This window comes from Borostomias antarcticus (assembly GCF_949987555.1).
Source record: "Borostomias antarcticus genome assembly, chromosome: 25".
Taxonomy (NCBI): Eukaryota; Metazoa; Chordata; class Actinopteri; order Stomiiformes; family Stomiidae; genus Borostomias; species Borostomias antarcticus.
The window spans coordinates 11,599,590-11,616,949 of record NC_140258.1 but is presented as its reverse complement, the minus strand read 5'-3'; the positions used below and the strand labels follow the sequence as shown (position 1 = coordinate 11,616,949).

The window sequence follows — 17,360 nt, the reverse complement described above, 5'->3', positions numbered from 1 at the left end:
TCTCTCCCCTACCCAAACACTTAAGACAACACTGTTATGATCTAATAAAGTTTATTTTTAAAAATGACCACTTTCCTCTTTATCTAGGAAATTAAACCCTTTTAATTCAGACTAGCATCTACATAATGGTTATTGAATACTCCACAATATATTAAGTCTAGATGTTATGGTACATGCATACAATTCAGGCTGTATGAGAACCCACAGTCACCAATACACATGGAGGGGGAGGGCAAAGCAATGAAACCATATACAGCTGTATAGATACTCGTCTCAGTGGAGCAGGAAGCGTCGCTCCAGGGAAAAAACCTCCAGCAATATGAGTCAACATCACGAGTCTCTCGATGTGGCCCAGAACATTGAGCCGCTGAGCTCATTAATTACAGACGGCTGATCTCACAAGACTTGTAACATCTGAGCATCCCTTGAAAGTGTGTTAGGACTTATCAAGGTTTTTCTAGACGGGGTGTAACATACCGACATTCTTCGATCACTGCCTTGTCTGCAGTGGATCTCCCAGATACTCCTCCAAAAGTGTTTTTTTTATTTGTTTATTTATAACAAAGCATTGCCACAAAGTGTCCCTAGTAACCAAAGATTCACTCAAATCTGCCCAGGAGAATTACTGTCAAGGTAAAACGTAGATGTGTATTATCAACAGGTGTTCGGGTGGTCCGAGTCAGAGCTCACAAACTTAACTCAATACTGCAAAACAAGTCTTGTGAAATCACACCATTTCAATCTTTAAATCAAACTTTTTTTCCCTCTTTTTTCTGAATCACATTAAAACAACATTGCTGGAGAAAATGTTTAGTGTTATTCTTTTTTTTCTGTCCTCTTTCACAGAAAGAACTTAGATACTGCGACATGAGTACAATTACAGCAAGTCTAGGGTGTAATAACCAAAAAATAATAATACACATTTAATAAAATAAAAGACATTCAAGTACAGTAAGATTTTTGCATGAAAATACAAAACTACATGAGAAAGCATTAAAATCAAATCTCAACATTTCTTCCTTAAAAAAAAAAAAAAAAGCGAAGTGCTAGGTATTTTTTTCATAGATATATACCAGCGCAACGGTTGTCTGGAGACAGAAGGAAGCATTGTATCGGGGCCACGCCTCCTGGCGAGGAGCTGGTGTGGTTGTGAGCATGTCCGTTCCGAAGGGGTCGTCCGTCCGTCCGTCTGTCTGTCCATTGGCTGCAGTCTGTTCTGCTGCCTTCCCCCCAGGGCTGGACAGCTCCACCCAGCCCTGCTGCCCCCTCGGCTCCACATACTCATCCCATCATAACCTGAGTCACTACGTCTCCGCCCCCAGCCCCGTCGCCTCCTCTGGCCAATCGTGTTGCAGGAACAGAAAAGGGGGGAAAAGCGGTGTGTCCACAGCAGAACATATTTTAAATAGAACCTCTCCTCTCAGTCGATTCTGTCCCAAGTCCTCTTTTTTTTTCGTATTTTTTTTAAAGTCATTTTACATGTTCTGTGAAACTAAACCGTGTAATTTAAATGTTCTGGGTCTCTCCTCAGAGTTGGGAGCTCCAGGAGAGGAGAGGGGAGCAGCTCAGTTGTGCTGCAGGGTGTTGGACTCTATAGGAGGAGCGGAGTCGTACAGAGTGTCCGTGTCGTGGGTGGGCTCCCCAGCTAGCGTGCAGGGGTTTGACAACGTCCCTGCTCCACAGTCACAGAAAAACCTGCAGGACAAAGAGTGTTAGAGTCCTCTCACTCCCAGATGAGACTATCAATGGTCAAAAAAGAGGGAAGTATAAAAGATAAATGCTAACCAATCAATCAGGTAAATACTAACCAATCAATCAGGTAAATGCTAACCAATCAATCAGGTAAATACTAACCAATCAATCAGGTAAATACTAACCAATCAGGTAAATGCTAACCAATCAATCAGGTAAATGCTAACCAATCAATCAGGTAAATACTAACCAATCAGGTAAATGCTAACCAATCAATCAGGTAAATGCTAACCAATCAATCAGGTAAATACTAACCAATCAATCAGGTAAATACTAACCAATCAATCAGGTAAATGCTAACCAATCAATCAGGTAAATACTAACCAATCAAATCAGGTAAATACTAACCAATCAAATCAGGTAAATGCTAACCAATCAATCAGGTAAATGCTAACCAATCAATCAGGTAAATGCTAACCAATCAATCAGGTAAATACTAACCAATCAAATCAGGTAAATACTAACCAATCAAATCAGGTAAATGCTAACCAATCAATCAGGTAAATGCTAACCAATCAATCAGGTAAATGCTAACCAATCAATCAGGTAAATACTAACCAATCAAATCAGGTAAATACTAACCAATCAAATCAGGTAAATGCTAACCAATCAATCAGGTAAATGCTAAACAATCAATCAGGTAAATACTAACCAATCAATCAGGTAAATACTAACCAATCAAATCAGGTAAATGCTAACCAATCAGGTAAATACTAACCAATCAATCAGGTAAATACTAACCAATCAAATCAGGTAAATGCTAACCAATCAAATCAGGTAAATGCTAACCAATCAAATCAGGTAAATACTAACCAATCAATCAGGTAAATGCTAATCAATCAGGTAAATCCTAACCAATCAAATCAAGTAAATGCTAACCAATCAGGTAAATACTAACCAATCAATCAGGTAAATACTAACCAATCAAATCAGGTAAATGCTAACCAATCAGGTAAATACTAACCAATCAATCAGGTAAATGCTAACCAATCAGGTAAATACTAACCAATCAATCAGGTAAATACTAACCAATCAAATCAGGTAAATGCTAACCAATCAAATCAGGTAAATGCTAACCAATCAAATCAGGTAAATACTAACCAATCAAGTCAGGTAAATGCTAACCAATCACATAAATACTGACCTATCATGTCTGATGAACTCCACGTCGTGCCCCTGGTGGCACTTCTTGATGCAGTTCACACAGATGGCGTTGCGGTCTGTTGTGTTACAGGTGTGACACCTGCAGAGGCGGGAGAGAGAAGCGTGCACGTGCGTGCAGGCACACACCACACACACACACACACACACACACACACACAGACACACGGGATCAGCCTAGCGTTACAGGCCCAGGGTCGTGGGTCAGACAGACAGCAGGATGACGGTGGATGTACAGGGAGATTATTACCTGTAAAAATCGTGCATTGGATAGCTGGTGTAACTTGAAATCTTGTACAGGCACTGACCTCTGCTCACAGCTTTTTCAATGGCATCTTGATTGTTCATTATTTTGTTATCTGGGGGAGACAGGAGTTGGGGAGGGGGGCAGGGGGGGTTGGATCAGGTACAGGCCATCAACCTCTGATCAGAAACTTCAGGAGCATCAATACAAAAACCAAGTATTGATGTAAAATCTGCATAACTGACTTGGCAGTCTCAGACTCAGGACGATCACTGGCACTATGGCACATGGGTTTATTAGTCCGTCCCTGTCACTATGGCACATGGGTTTATTAGTCCACTACCTTTCATGGTGACGTTGACCCCAGACGCCAGGAACAGGCCTCCGAAGCGGTTGTTGAAGATCTGGTTCCCCTCCAGCGTGGCGGTGGCGTGGTTGGTGATCTCTATACCTGGAGAGGAGGAGGGAGGAGGAGGAGGACGATGTGAATACATCAATGGAAAGAGCGTACAATCATGCCGTTTGGTAAATGAACTGCACTTATATATAGAGCTTTTCTCCAAAGTGCTTTACAATCATTCACGATTCACAAACACATTCTCACACACCGATGGCAGCAGCTGCCATGCAAGATGCAAGTCTGCTCATAGACCCTTTTCCCAGCAGCCATTTTGACATAATAGGGTAAACACAGGTGTAATTGATTAAAATAATTAAGGTCCCGTTGTATTTAATGTGTGTCACAGCCATTCAGTGAACCAGCATTCACAATATCAGGACCCTGGCCCACCCAAATTCCCGGGAGCCGACCCTACGGACGACCCACTCTACCTCCTAAACCACAGCCGCTCCATCATGTGTTCAGAGCCCAGACAGTGCTGTATCCATCAGGCCCTGTGTGTGTCTTGTCCCCAGACAGTGCTGTATCTATCAGGCCCTGCGTGTCAGAGCCCAGACAGTGCTGTATCCATCAGGCCTTGTGTGTGTCTTGTCCCCAGACAGTGCTGTATCCATCAGGCCCTGTGTGTGTCTTGTCCCCAGACAGTGCTGTATCTATCAGGCCCTGTGTGTGTGTCTTGGTCCCCGCATACCTGCGGCGAAGCCGTCAAAGATGCGGTTCTTCCTCAGCGTGGGGTGGCTGTTGGTGCTGATCAGCACGCCTGCCTGGGCGTTCCTGAAGATGTCATTCTCCTCCAGTACTCCTGCAAGACAGGAGAGGACAGGAGAGCCATGGTCACTACAACCTTAAGGACACTCAAGACCATCTGTATTGTTGGTAATAGTGAGTAGTAATAGTAGTGTTAGCAGTAGTAGTAGTAGTAATAGTAGTGTTAGCAGTAGTAGTGAGTAGTAGTAGTAGTAATAGTAGTGGTAGCAGTAGTAGTGAGTAGTAATAGTAGTAGTGAGTAGTAGTAGTAATAGTAGTAGTGAGTAGTAGTAGTAGTAGTAGTAGTAGTAGTAGTGAGTAGTAATAGTAGTAGTGAGTAGTAGTAGTAATAGTAGTAGTAGTGAGTAGTAGTAGTAGTGGTAGTAGTGAGTAGTAGTAGTAGTAGTAGTAGTAGTAATAGTAGTGAGTAGTAATAGTAGTAGTAGTAGTAGTAATAGTAGTAGTAGTAGTAGTAGTAGTAGTAGTAGTAGTAATAGTAGTGGTAGCAGTAGTAATAGTAGTGAGTAGTAATAGTGGTGAGTAGTAGTAGTAGTAGTAATAGTAGTAGTAGTAGTAGTAGTGAGTAGTAGTGGTAGCAGTAGTAGAAGTAGTAATAGTAGTAGTAGTGGTAGTAGTAGTAGTAGTAGTAGTAGTAATAGTAGTGAGTAGTAGTGGTAGCAGTAGTAGTGAGTAGTAATAGTAGTAGTAGTAGTAGTAGTAGTGAGTAGTAATAGTAGTGAGTAGTAATAGTAGTAGTAGTAGTAGTAAGTAGTAATAGTAGTGAGTAGTAGTGGTAGCAGTAGTAGTGAGTAGTAATAGTGGTGGTAACAGTAGTAGTAGTAGTAGTAGTAGTAGTAGTGGTAGTGGTAGTAGTGGTAGTAGTGGTAGTAGTAGTGGTAGTAGTAGTAGTAGTAGTAGTAGTAGTAGTAGCAGTAGTAGTGAGTAGTAGTAATAGTAGTGGTAGTGGTAGTAGTGAGTAGTAATAGTAGTGGTAGCAGTAGTAGTAGTAGTAGTAGTAGTAGTAGTAGTAGTGGTGGTAGTAGTAGTAGTAGTAGTAGTAGTAGTAGTAGTGGTAGTAGTAGTAGTAGTAATAGTAGTAGTGAGTAGTAATAGTAGTGGTAGCAGTAGTAGTGAGTAGTAGTAGTAGTAATAGTAGTAGTGAGTATTAATAGTAGTAGTGAGTAGTAATAGTAGTAGTGAGTAGTAATAGTAGTAGTGAGTATTAATAGTAGTGGTAATGGTAGCTGACCTCGCCCCCCGTTGAAGATGCAGATGCCACCGTCTCGGCCGTCGTGGATCTTGTTCCTCCTCAGCGTGGGGTTGCTGTCCGTCTTGATCCACACTCCCGCCATGGCGTTGTCAAAGATCTCGTTGTCCTCAATGAAGCCCAGGCCTGGGATGGGATGAATAAAAACACAGACGACAGTGTGATCAACATAGGGTATTATACACACATGGTGAGGGGTCAGCAGTGGGTCAACTTGCTAAGTTCATCTCCAGAGTTCCAACTCCAGGTGTAACCCTAGGTATAATGGTGCATTCGTTTATAACGTTTAGAACTTGCTACTAGGAGTGAACTCGCACTTCCTCGTCGCAAATTCGGATATGTTTCTCAGCCCTCAGTTGCCGGCTGATGTCAATATCATATCATCATCATATCATTCTCTATAGATCGAATGCACACAGGTCGGAGGTGGGTATTTTGCTACTTGCGACATGCCACGTCCGACCACAAACGAACGCACCATAACTCCAAGGCGTCTCACCTGAGTTGTAGACCAGGATGCCTCCGTTCTGGCCTCCCCAGATCTTGTTCCGTCTGATCTTGGGGTTGCTGCCGGTCCTGGAGGGACAGACGCAGGGATGACCAGTGAGCCAATGCATGCGTTACACACACGGCTCTCGGACTGTGAACCCACGTCCCACCTGGCGGTTTCTAACCTGATCTGGACTCCAGAGTACATGTGATTGTAGATGTCATTATCCTCCAGGACCCCATGGCCATTGTCATAGAAGTAGACCCCAACCTGGAGAGACAGAGACACACACACGTTGTTCTAGACTGACACTGCTTGTTGACGCTGCCAGTTGCATCTTTAGAATGAGATCAGACAGACAGACAGAGACAGACGGAGACAGACACAGAGAGACACAGACAGACACAGACAGACACAGACAGACACAGACAGACAGACAGACAGACAGACACACAGACACACAGACAGACCTGCTTGCCGCTGTGTATCCTGTTCCTCCTCAAGACCGGAGTACTTCCTGTCGTCACCCAGACCCCCGCCAGCGTGTTGCTGTACACCTCGTTCTCCTCGATCACACCCTGTCCCTTTTCATGCTGCGACACACACACACACACACACACACACACACACACACAGAGGCACACACACACACAAGAGAAATGCATTAGTAATACTCACAATCTCATGAACAGAGAGAGAGAGACTGAAGCAGCGTCAGGATTGCAGTGAACCAGAGACAGAACCGAGCCTCTGAAGCATCCCTCCTCCAGAGGAGTGTGTGTGTGTGTGTGTGTGTGTGTGTGTGTGTTTGTGTGTGTGTGTGTGTGTGTGTGAGTGACCGACCAAGTGACTTGTGTGAGTGAGTGAGTGAACGAGTGACTTGTGTGTGTGTGTGTGTGTGTGTGTGTGTGTGTGTGTGTGCGCGTGTGTGCGCCCCGTTCTCACCACGTAGATGCCCCCGTGCTGTCCGTCGTGGATCTTGTTGTGGCGTACGATGGGGCAGCTGTTGGTCCTTATCTGGATCCCCGCCAGCGCGTTGCCGTAGATGTCGTTCCCCTCGATCAGCCCGCGCCCGTCGCCGAAGATGTAAACCCCGCCCTGGTTACCGTTGAAGATGGCGTTGCCCCTGGTAACACAACGCATTAGATCAGAGGTCACCACCACCACCACCACCACCACCACCATCATCATCATCATCATCATCATCATCATCACCACCACCACCATCAGCTGAGCTCGTCCTCTGTAGCTCAGTCCCTCTGTACTGACCTGATGGTGGGGTCGCTGTTCGACGTGATCCACACTCCAGCAAAGTTGTTTGCATAGATCTTGTTCTCGATGAACTGCCCTCTGCCCTTCTCGTGGACATAGATGCCGCCGGTCTGGCCGTGGTGGATCTCACAGCGCACCACCGTGGGGTTGGCGTAGGCCTTCACCTCGAACCCGGCGATGCGGTTCCTGTGGATGTTGCAGCTCTCAAAGTATCCCTGCAGGATGGGAGGAGGAGGAGGAGGTGGAAGGAGGAGGAGGAGGATGGAAGGAGGAGGAGGAGGATGGAAGGAGGAGGAGGAGGATGGAAGAAGGAGGAGGAGGATGGAAGAAGGAGGAGGAGGATGGAAGGAGGAGGAGGAGGATGGAAGGAGGAGGAGGAGGATGGAAGGAGGAGGAGGAGGATGGAAGGAGGAGGAGGATGGAAGGAGGAGGAGGATGGAAGGAGGAGGAGGATGGAAGGAGGAGGAGGAGGATGGAAGAAGGAGGAGGAGGATGGAAGAAGGAGGAGGAGGATGGAAGAAGGAGGAGGATGGAAGGAGGAGGAGGAGGATGGAAGGAGGAGGAGGAGGATGGAAGGAGGAGGAGGATGGAAGGAGGAGGAGGAGGATGGAAGGAGGAGGAGGTAAGCCGTGCTGTAAGAGATGATTCTAGGACAGAATGATAGCCAGGCTGTTCTCTCTAGGACAGAATGATAGCCAGGCTGTTCTCTCTAGGACAGAATGATAGCCAGGCTGTTCTCTCTAGGACAGAATGATAGCCAGGCTGTTCTCTCTAGGACAGAATGATAGCCAGGCTGTTCTCTCTAGGACAGAATGATAGCCAGGCTGTTCTCTCTAGGACAGAATGATAGCCAGGCTGTTCTCTCTAGGACAGAATGATAGCCAGGCTGTTCTCTCTAGGACAGAATGATAGCCAGGCTGTTCTCTCTAGGACAGAATGATAGCCAGGCTGTTCTCTCTAGGACAGAATGATAGCCAGGCTGTTCTCTCTAGGACAGAATGATAGCCAGGCTGTTCTCTCTAGGACAGAATGATAGCCAGGCTGTTCTCTCTAGGACAGAATGATAGCCGGGCTGTTCTCTCTAGGACAGAATGATAGCCAGGCTGTTCTCTCTAGGACAGAATGATAGCCAGGCTGTTCTCTCCATCGCTCTCCTGCACCGGCAGGGTGAACAGCGATGACTCTGCAGGAGTGCATTATCATGTTTTGAAGGTGAACTCTTTCAGAGCTGTGGGTCAACTCTAGGGACGACTGTTGGCGCAGCTTCTGCTAGTCGTTTAGGAAATACTAGTCGGCTAAACTAAATATAGGCTGATATAATTTAATTAAAAATAAAAAGAATATTTTAATAATTTAAGTAAAAGTATAATCCTCTTACTTTTTACAACAATAAATGCAATTGGGATTCAACATGCCCCCTTCATGTAAACACACAAGGGCTTTTTGCATAATCAAACAATCGTTGCACTGTGGCATCGGGATTCTAGGGGAAATATATTACATTTTGTAATGAATCCCCGGCCCACATACACGCCGAACCGGTGGGGGGCGATCCATACGGATCACGGATCAATAGGACCACGGCAATGTTCCGTTACACCACTATTAGAACGATAAATAAACTTTACTGCAGACACAGGTCCATATTAAAATGAAAATAAAACAATACGAGTTAGACCAGAGTTAGACTAGTCGTATAGTCGGTTACAAAACCACTGTCTAGTCGCAAGTGAAAACAGTCGCTGCACAGATGCCTAGTTATGAAGAGTAATACTGAACATGACAACACTACTCTTAGAAACAGGAGATTGCAACATAATGGTCTACTGCAATTCAGAGGCGGTGTCTGTGTGCTGAGAAGACATGAACAGTGTGTGTGTGTGTGTGTGTGTGTGTGTGTGTGTGTGTGTGTGTGAGTGTGTCCTACCATGCCGTGGTCGAAGGTGAAGACCCCCACGTCTCTGCCGTGGTGGATGTGGTTGCGTCTGATGATGGGGTTCCCATGGTTCTTCACCCAGATGCCCGCCAGAGCGTTGTTAGAGATCTCATTGTCTTCATAGATCCCCTGGAGGAGACAGGAAGGATTGTGGTCAGATCTTTATCACACAGTTTCACACCACATCCTGTGTGTGTGTGGTCTGTGATGTACAGTGTGTGTGTGTGTGTGTGTGTCAGTGTGTGTGTGTGTGTTACCTGCGCATGGTCTGTGATGTACAGCCCCACGTTCTCACAGTCGCTGATGTTGCAGTGCTTGATGGTAGGACACGCCCCCTGGCCGCTCACGCACACCGCCGAGCCCACTGAAACAAACAGGAAGTACGTCATCGTTCACGAGACACAACATCCCGACTTCACTCAGCTTGTGAAGTCGACTCAACTCTCCAATCAGTCACTCAGTGTGGCGGTGAACAGGCCGAGTGCCGTTCTAGCCAGGTAAAGGTCAGGGTGGACAGAAGGTGGCAGTGTAGTTCACCTGTGAAGGATTAGGATTATATCCATATTAAGACTTCCTGACTGCCCTCCTGGTCAGATGGGTATAGGACTGGAGGTCACCTGAGAGGTCTGGTTTGGGAGCAGGAGGGTAGCGGTATAGTTTACCTGTGCAGGTAGAACGGATGATGCAGTGGTCGATGATGGGGCTGCAGTTGACGGTGATCTCCAGACAGTGGTGGGCGTTGTGGTGCTGGGCGGACTTGTCATCTGGGTTGAACTGAGACACACACCAACACTACTAAGACCAGGTACTGCGGCAAAGCAGTCCCCATGGTTCTGGACATTCAGACTCAATCTGCAGAGGGGCATCCTATGTATTATTATATTCTGGTCATCTCACCCGTATGGTCATGTATCCCACATAGGCATCCTCTGACCCCTCCATGAACACAAAGGTAGAATCTCTGGTGTTCTCGATCATCACCTTGTCTGCTACCTTCCCCGGCGCTGGAACATCAAACGTGTGCTTGAAGTCAAGAAAGAGTGCCGACGACTGGCCAAATAAACCCAGGTTCAGTAGTCAGAGACCTGATTGGCCCGGGGTAGCCAGCACGTACCAGCACCGATCATGGTGATTGGAGACTCGATGTAGATCCACTCGTCCGTGTAAATGCCGGAGTGGACGAATATCAGGCCGTCAAAGTGGGCCTCCTGCACTCCGCCCAGCGCGTCCTCTATGGTGTCGTAGTACTGGAGAGAGGGTTAGGGTTAGAGGTCACACCTCGGCATGTTCAGAACAGACCACAGACAACCATCCATCATAGCACATGGGTTCCCAAACTCCATCAATGTGGGCCTCCCCTCTGAAAACAGTGACACACCCGCGCCCCCCCAACCCCCCAAATTTGTCCATTTTGCAAGGCAGCGTTAGCTAGCTCATAACGTTACACAGCTAAATTAGCTCGGTGGCACATGTTGCTAGTTAACGCTATGACGTTTTCGCACAATACATTCATGCCTGCGGGGGGAGGCTCTCTCTGCACTACCCACACATTTAGTATTCATCTCTCCCATTATTTATTTAGATCTTCTGACCTTTAAAATCACCTTTCATTCATAAAAACCGTAGACATTTCAAAAATAAAAAACATGTTTTTCCTTCTTTTTTTTTTCTAACCATCCCTCCGCGCCTCCCCTGAATTTCTTTGGGGCCCCCCAGGGGAGGCCCGCCTCACAGTTTGGGAATGCCTGTCATAGCACATTGATACTACTCATACTACAGCAGTTACTAGTAACCAAGCTAGCCTTGTTAGCTAACACATTCCCAGCCTATAGCATGTTAATCACAGCTAACGGAGTTAGCCTCTTTAGCCAACAGATTCCCAGACTACAGCATGTTAGTTACAGGTAACTGAGCTAGCCTCTTTAGAAAACACATTCCCAGCCAGCCTATAGCATGTTAATCACAGGTAACTGAGCTAGCCTCATTAGCAAACACATTCCCAGCCAGCCTTTAGCATGTTAATCACAGGTAACTGAGCTAGCTTCTCTAGCTAACACATTCCCAGCCAGCCTATAGCATGTTAATCACAGGTAACTGAGCTAGCTTCTCTAGCTAACACATTCCCAGACTTACCAGCATGTTCTCTCGTCCCTTGTATCTGGCAGGGTTGCTGTAGAAGTGCTCAGCAAAGCCTGGCTTCACGTGGGCTCCTTTATACTGCGAAAACCAAAAACAGCAGTCGGTTAGAGGGACAGCAGCCGCAGCACTACTGCTCAGGAATACGAGCGATAAGTCTGGTAGGGAACACTCCCTGTGGTCATACAAGCTGCTGGAAGCTCTCCTTCCAGGGATTGGGCTGATCCTGCTCCTCGGGGTTGATCTGGAAGAACTTTCCCGCCTCAGGGTGCATCATGGGACGCGTATACTCAAACACCTCCATGTACAGCCTCTTCCTGTAGAGCAACAGACAGTCAAAGTTAGGCACAAACCCAGGATCAGGTAGGCACAGATACTCGCTCAGAAAGACGCAGACATAGTCAGACAAGACGCACCATCCGAACAACACCGACAAGACAGACAGGGAGCTCGTCTAACCAGTCAGACGGACAGACGGAGACAGACGGAAGACTACGCCAGTCTCAGACGGAGACAAACAGCTAGTGTGTGAGAGTCTCACCAGAGGATGGGGTCGTTGGCCAGCTCGCTGAAGCGCTTGCAGACGCATGCTGCCCTGCAAAGGTCCTGCTCCAGTAGGTAGGAAAAGATCTTCAGCACCACCTCGTCTGGAAGCTTCTCCTGGAGGTACTGCTCCGCTGGCGCTGCTAGGGGGGAATCTAGTCATGACCTTCCGCTTAGGACACCACCGCAGGGTCATGATGCGTGGCTAAATGATTGTCATAAAGAGGAACATCCTGTTGACTTACCGGAGAGGTCTTGGGACTTTCCTGAAACTCTGGCACGTTTGGCCCTGTGGCCGAAGTTCTCTGTTGTGGAAGTTGAAGCTCCCTGTAGACAGGTCCCAGGAGAATTTAATTACATTACTGTTAAAACTTTCCAGTCTCATGATCACATTCAGGTTTCACTTTCCCAACTGATGACACAGCCGGACCAAGTCTGTTTAGTCTTCTTGGACCTTTAGGACAAACCATTCACGTCTAGGCAGCTTACTACATCTCAAAATGTATCCGTAAAAAGTTTGTATTAAAAAATGTGTGTTACCACAGTGTAATAACTTACCTCCATGTTGTTCTTAGCTGGACACGCGGTCCTCTTGGGTAACAGAGACTTTCTTCGTAGCTGGTAGGGACTATTCTGAGCTCCTGGACCGGATTCTTCTGCAACCATATCTGCAGGGACGTCCTCATCTGGACAGGAGAGGACAAGAAGGACAGACTCAGAACTCTCTTAGCCATATAGAACCATCAGCGCTATGACAATTACGCTAGCATAACTATATATGTCCTCAAATCTCTCGTGTACACGGTCTATTAGTAGCAGAACATGCCGGGCTGCTGCAGCGTGGCTCCAGAAGTGAGCATGTTGTTTTTAGAATGCAGCTAAGCCGAGATGTATGTTTAACCGACAGCAGTTAGTGACAGAGTATTACTCTACATTCCAGCCTGGTGCAACAGTCAGGAGTCCCTCCAGAGATCCCCTGGCTGGAGGAAGGGTACTGCTGCCTGCTGAACCTGGCGGAGCGCGTTTCCTCTCATACAGATTCTCCCTTAACCTACAAATCACCATCTACCAGCCCCTCCACCCTGGGAGGCCGGGATATATGAAGCTGTTTGTTTACAACACGTGCCAAACAGGTGTCCGGCCAGAGCCTTCAGCCCACTATAGATATATTCTGACTCAACGGATGTACAGTTGTGGTCAAAAGTTTACATACAATAAAGAACATGCAAGTCATGGCAGTCTTACGTTTCCAATAAGTTCTATAACTCATATTTCTCTGATAGTGACTGGAGCACACTTCTCTATTACAAAAAAAGATTCATGAAGTTTGGTTCTTTTGAATTTATTGTGGGTATACTGAAAAACCAAATCTGCTGGGTCAAATAAAGCAACATAAATGATACATTTTTGTGATGTAGAACACTGTCAATCAAATTAGCTTGGTGGCATGGCCTCTAAACTTCTTGTGAGTGGTAATGACTGACTACAGCTGGTGACTTCTCTGAGCCCATTTAAATGGGGCTCATTTGATACAACCATTACACTCAGCCACAAACACTACAATGAGAAAGTCAAAGGAGCTCCGCACGGATCTGAACCAGGCCAGGTCCAACCTGGCTTATGTGCATGGCTGGCTTGTTTCTGTCCAGGATTAGAATAAGGGTTGGGACATGATCTGATCTATAAGGCAAGGGGTAAAGGTTGGAGTGAAAGGATGAATATGTGGAGGTTTGGGGTATAGTCCCAAAAAGTCATCCCCACCGGGTCTTGAACCCCGGTCTCCCAGGTGGGAGTCCAATGCTCTCACCACTAGTCTACTTGTGCAGTGGAGATCGGCAAGTTGATTTTGGTGTCTTTCTTGATTTTGGTGTGCTGGGACTACTGCCTCTTGTGGTGCCAGCAGAGAAATGCAGGCCAACATTGTCCGGAGTAACGGAGGGAGAGAGGGAGTGAGTGATAACCGGACACACGCTATACTAGGTGTGCTGGCTTACAGCCATGCACAAAAAGCAGATCACTGACTTGAACAAGTCAGGAAAGTCACTTGGAGCCATTTCAAAGCAGCTACAGGTCCCAATATCAACTGTGCAAACAATTGTGCATGGTACAGTTGTGTCTGCCACGATCAGGAAGAAAACACAAGCTACAACCGGGAACCACCAAAAAGCAGGTCTGCAATGAAATAGAAGCTGCTGGAACACAGGTGTCACTGTCCACAGTCAAGCATGAAGAAAGCCCTTGCTCCAGAAGTGTCACCTTAAGGTTCGACTGAAGTTTGCTGCTGATCACATGGACAAAGAAAAGGCCTTCTGCTTATACCTAGAGATAGTCTCTCTAATAAGGTTTTAGAATGGCCTTCCCAAAGTCCTGACTTAAACCCTATCAAGTCCATATCCGAAAGCCAAACACATTTAGCTGAACTGCACGGATTCTGGCATGAGGAGTGGTCAAACATGACATCAGAAGCTAGTGGATGGCTACCAAAAGCGCCTAATTGAGGTGAAAAGGGACATATAACCAAATATTAGCATTTTTGACCCAGCAGATTTGGTAACATTTTCAGAAGACCCATAATAAATTCATAAAAGAACCAAACTTTGTCATTTTTTTGTGTGACAAAGACGCATGTGCTCCAATCACTCAATCACACAAAATTTGGAAACTCAAGACTACCATGACATAGTGTATGTTCTTTGCAAGTGTATGTACACTTTTGACCACAACTGTAGGTTTTGGGGATAACCCTTGTGTTTATTACTGCCCAATCAATGGCGATGGAATATGTTGTTGGTCCAATCAGATTCAATCCAGACTACATGAAACAACAACAACAACAACAACCTAGCAACCGCTGTGCCGAAGACGATTGTGATTGGTTTAATGATATACAGCATTTTCCCCCCCTTATACCTGAATGGTAATGAGTCCAGCCAAACGCAGTGTGGAAATAGGTGCGAGACTACAGTCAACCTAATATGAACACATCTGCCTGAACCAGAATCATGTCCAATATCAGCACCTACTCAAACAACACCACATAATGAACTTCTGTAACCTGGTTTGCAATCTGTTTACAGCTCCTGCAGCCCTGAGCCCTATTCATGCATAATCAATATCACCTAGCCAAACTCCAGCTCTTACCTTTGGGTGGACATGGCTCCATGACACCTGGAGGTTCAGTCATGTCTGAGTCTTTCTATAACAACCCAAGATGGGAGATGCAAACGTTGCCTGTTGCTCTGGGGACTCACCCAGGCTACTAACCCAGTAACCACTACAAACAGCCGTGTGTGCTTAGCAGGCTACAACAGCAGCATCTTCTAGCAACGTGAGCCGTCTCTGGACAGATTGCAATGCAGAGATTGATTGAACCAAAGACTCACACAGCTAGATATAGTCTGACTGGTCACCAAGGCTATGGAAAACAGATACACTGTGTTACGCTCCACCATAAGTCATTATGGAGTAGCTAATGTTAACTTGCTATTAGTGAAGAAAATATAGCTAATTATTCACGCAAACTGTACGTTAGGCTAAGCTATTATAGATAGATAACTTAATAATATTAATTAATTTAATAATTAAGACAGCCATCATCCTACTGTTACCTGCAATACGTTATATTTGCTCGTTAGCTAGTTTGTTTACCTATGAAAATCAGTTGGTGTGACAATGTTTGGTAACGTTACTGAACTGTATGACGACCCCTGGTGTTAGGTTAAAGGTCACATGGTTGAGACCAACTGTATTTGGGGGGGGGGGGGGGGGGGGGGCAAAATAAAGCAATTATAAATTAATATTAGTGCCACCAGGTAAGTCTCTTGAATGACGGCTCGTTCGAACAATAAACATGCTCTCTAACAATTTAACATCCATAAGAAATTAACAGGGATTATGTGCCAATTGGTGCACATCAAAAGTGTATTTTGCAACCATTTAAATTAATTATTCTACTTATGATGTGAAAACCAACGACTGCGTGATGTGTCTGTCTGTTGGACAACGTGGGAAAGCACTTCCAACCCAGGTGGCTGCCCTGCTAACGACCAAAATGTAATCAGCAGCCCACCCGGGTGCACCGGCGGGCGGTCTGGAAACCCCAAAACGAACGGTCTCACTGTGTCGCAGCTACTAGCTAACGTTACAAACGGCTATGTGCCAAGGGTGCCGCACAAACAAATACCTCCAGCTTCCCAGCTAGAGACACGTCTTGTTTGTGAATTAACGTGATACGAGAAGGAAAACATGTACACATTTGCAGTAAAACGTGTAAAAAATAAGCTGGACTGATAAAATGTTTAAATTCCCCTCGAAGGGACTTTTCAACAAAGGCGTAACGTTAGCTTAGCTGGCTGGGTAGAGAGAACGTCATCATGGGGATGCCAATTCACTGGTTTGCTCGCTTGCTTGCTTGGCCAGCTCACTACCCAACTAAAGACTTACCCGTCAGTGTTTGCTCCAAAAATAGCTCACTCTGAGATAAATAGTAGTCTGTTTGGCCCAGTTTTATAGGAATGAGAGCTGCTGTCCATCCAGATTAGTGGCTAGCTAGAGATAACCCAGCCAAGGAGCCCCCAGCCAAACAAAGCGCGGCCCTGAGAAGAGGGTGAAGCCTCGGTGTTTCCTACTGAGAGCTGCTCGGGAGGGGGAAGCCTCGGTGTTTCCTACTACTTCCACATAGGGGAGAGACGGTGTCTCCTAATTTACAAAGCCACTATTTGCAATCAATTTCTACGTGTCACCTCCGTTAATAAGTGCTTCGTGTTAGTGGGAATGTATTAAAGGCGACCCCGTGGAGTATTTGCCTGGGTGGGTGACCCTACCTCTTTCCTGGTTGTTCCTTTCCGGCTGCACCGGGCGCGGCCTGGACACTCGCCTGGGTCTTCTGGCTCTGCTGCTGGCTCGGACGGAGTTCATTTGGGGGGGTTAAGAATCCAAAAAATTCAAACCCTTCACAGCAGTCGGAACGAGGTTTTTAGGAGAGCAAATTTATGTTTTTTTCTTAAACATTGCGCAATTCCCGACACCCTTCCCTATGAGTCTTGAAAGCAGCTCTTTTTTGCGTGTCCCCTCTGCACCCCTCAGCCCCGTCTCGGTGTTGCAGGAGGAGCCATAAACACACAAGAACCGTCGGGTGACAAGGGGATCACATGGGAGGACCTTCCACCAATGGCACATCGCGTTGGGACAACAGTAGGGTAATGTTATAGGAAATTGACTGAGGGTGAGAATGAAACAAACATAATTATGGAGGCACTCTATGAACTAATGACCCTGCTGGAGTTTTCTATGTCCCTCATCTTGTCGCTTGAAGCATGCCTATAGTTAAATCATTGTTGTTAAGCAGACTTACACAATTGCATGCTTTGTTCCTGCCGAATGGCCACACTTACACCTTATGGTCCATGTGTT

The 17,360-nt window shown here is 46.2% G+C and overlaps 1 protein-coding gene across 3 annotated transcripts; it reads right to left on the bottom strand.

Annotated features, from left to right (window-relative positions):
* Positions 1 to 75: 75 nt before the first annotated feature.
* On the bottom strand, positions 76 to 17,023 carry fbxo11a (F-box protein 11a). Of its 3 annotated transcripts, none has more exons than XM_084458940.1 (22): positions 16,772 to 17,023; positions 12,507 to 12,634; positions 12,194 to 12,275; positions 11,947 to 12,091; positions 11,593 to 11,722; positions 11,403 to 11,486; positions 10,384 to 10,516; positions 10,167 to 10,273; positions 9,932 to 10,043; positions 9,527 to 9,633; positions 9,261 to 9,398; positions 7,331 to 7,548; positions 7,007 to 7,187; positions 6,532 to 6,654; positions 6,246 to 6,331; positions 6,071 to 6,147; positions 5,554 to 5,697; positions 4,249 to 4,359; positions 3,501 to 3,608; positions 3,164 to 3,272; positions 2,897 to 2,995; positions 76 to 1,695 (listed from the first exon to the last, which is right to left on the bottom strand). In XM_084458940.1, the coding sequence occupies exons 1-22, from the start codon at positions 16,863 to 16,865 to the stop codon at positions 1,566 to 1,568; spliced, it is 2,646 nt and encodes an 881-aa protein (XP_084315066.1). In that variant the 5' UTR covers positions 16,866 to 17,023; the 3' UTR covers positions 76 to 1,565. The 3 variants fall into 3 exon arrangements, 2 of the variants coding, with proteins under 2 accessions (XP_084315066.1, XP_084315067.1); XM_084458941.1 differs by having other exon boundaries at positions 11,947 to 12,088; XR_014631034.1 differs by having other exon boundaries at positions 1,558 to 1,695; positions 3,222 to 3,272.
* Between the last annotated feature and the right edge of the window lie 337 nt (positions 17,024 to 17,360).

Excerpts from the sequence above, each read along its gene's own strand:
- fbxo11a (XM_084458940.1), bottom strand. The coding sequence starts at position 16,865 with ATGAACTCCGTCCGAGCCAGCAGCAGAGCCAGAAGACCCAGGCGAGTG. Across the intron at positions 11,723-11,946 it reads GCCAACGACCCCATCCTCTG|GAAGAGGCTGTACATGGAGG; the intron begins GTGAGACTCTCA and ends GTTGCTCTACAG. Across the intron at positions 9,634-9,931 it reads CATCCGTTCTACCTGCACAG|TGGGCTCGGCGGTGTGCGTG; the intron begins GTAAACTATACC and ends TGTTTGTTTCAG.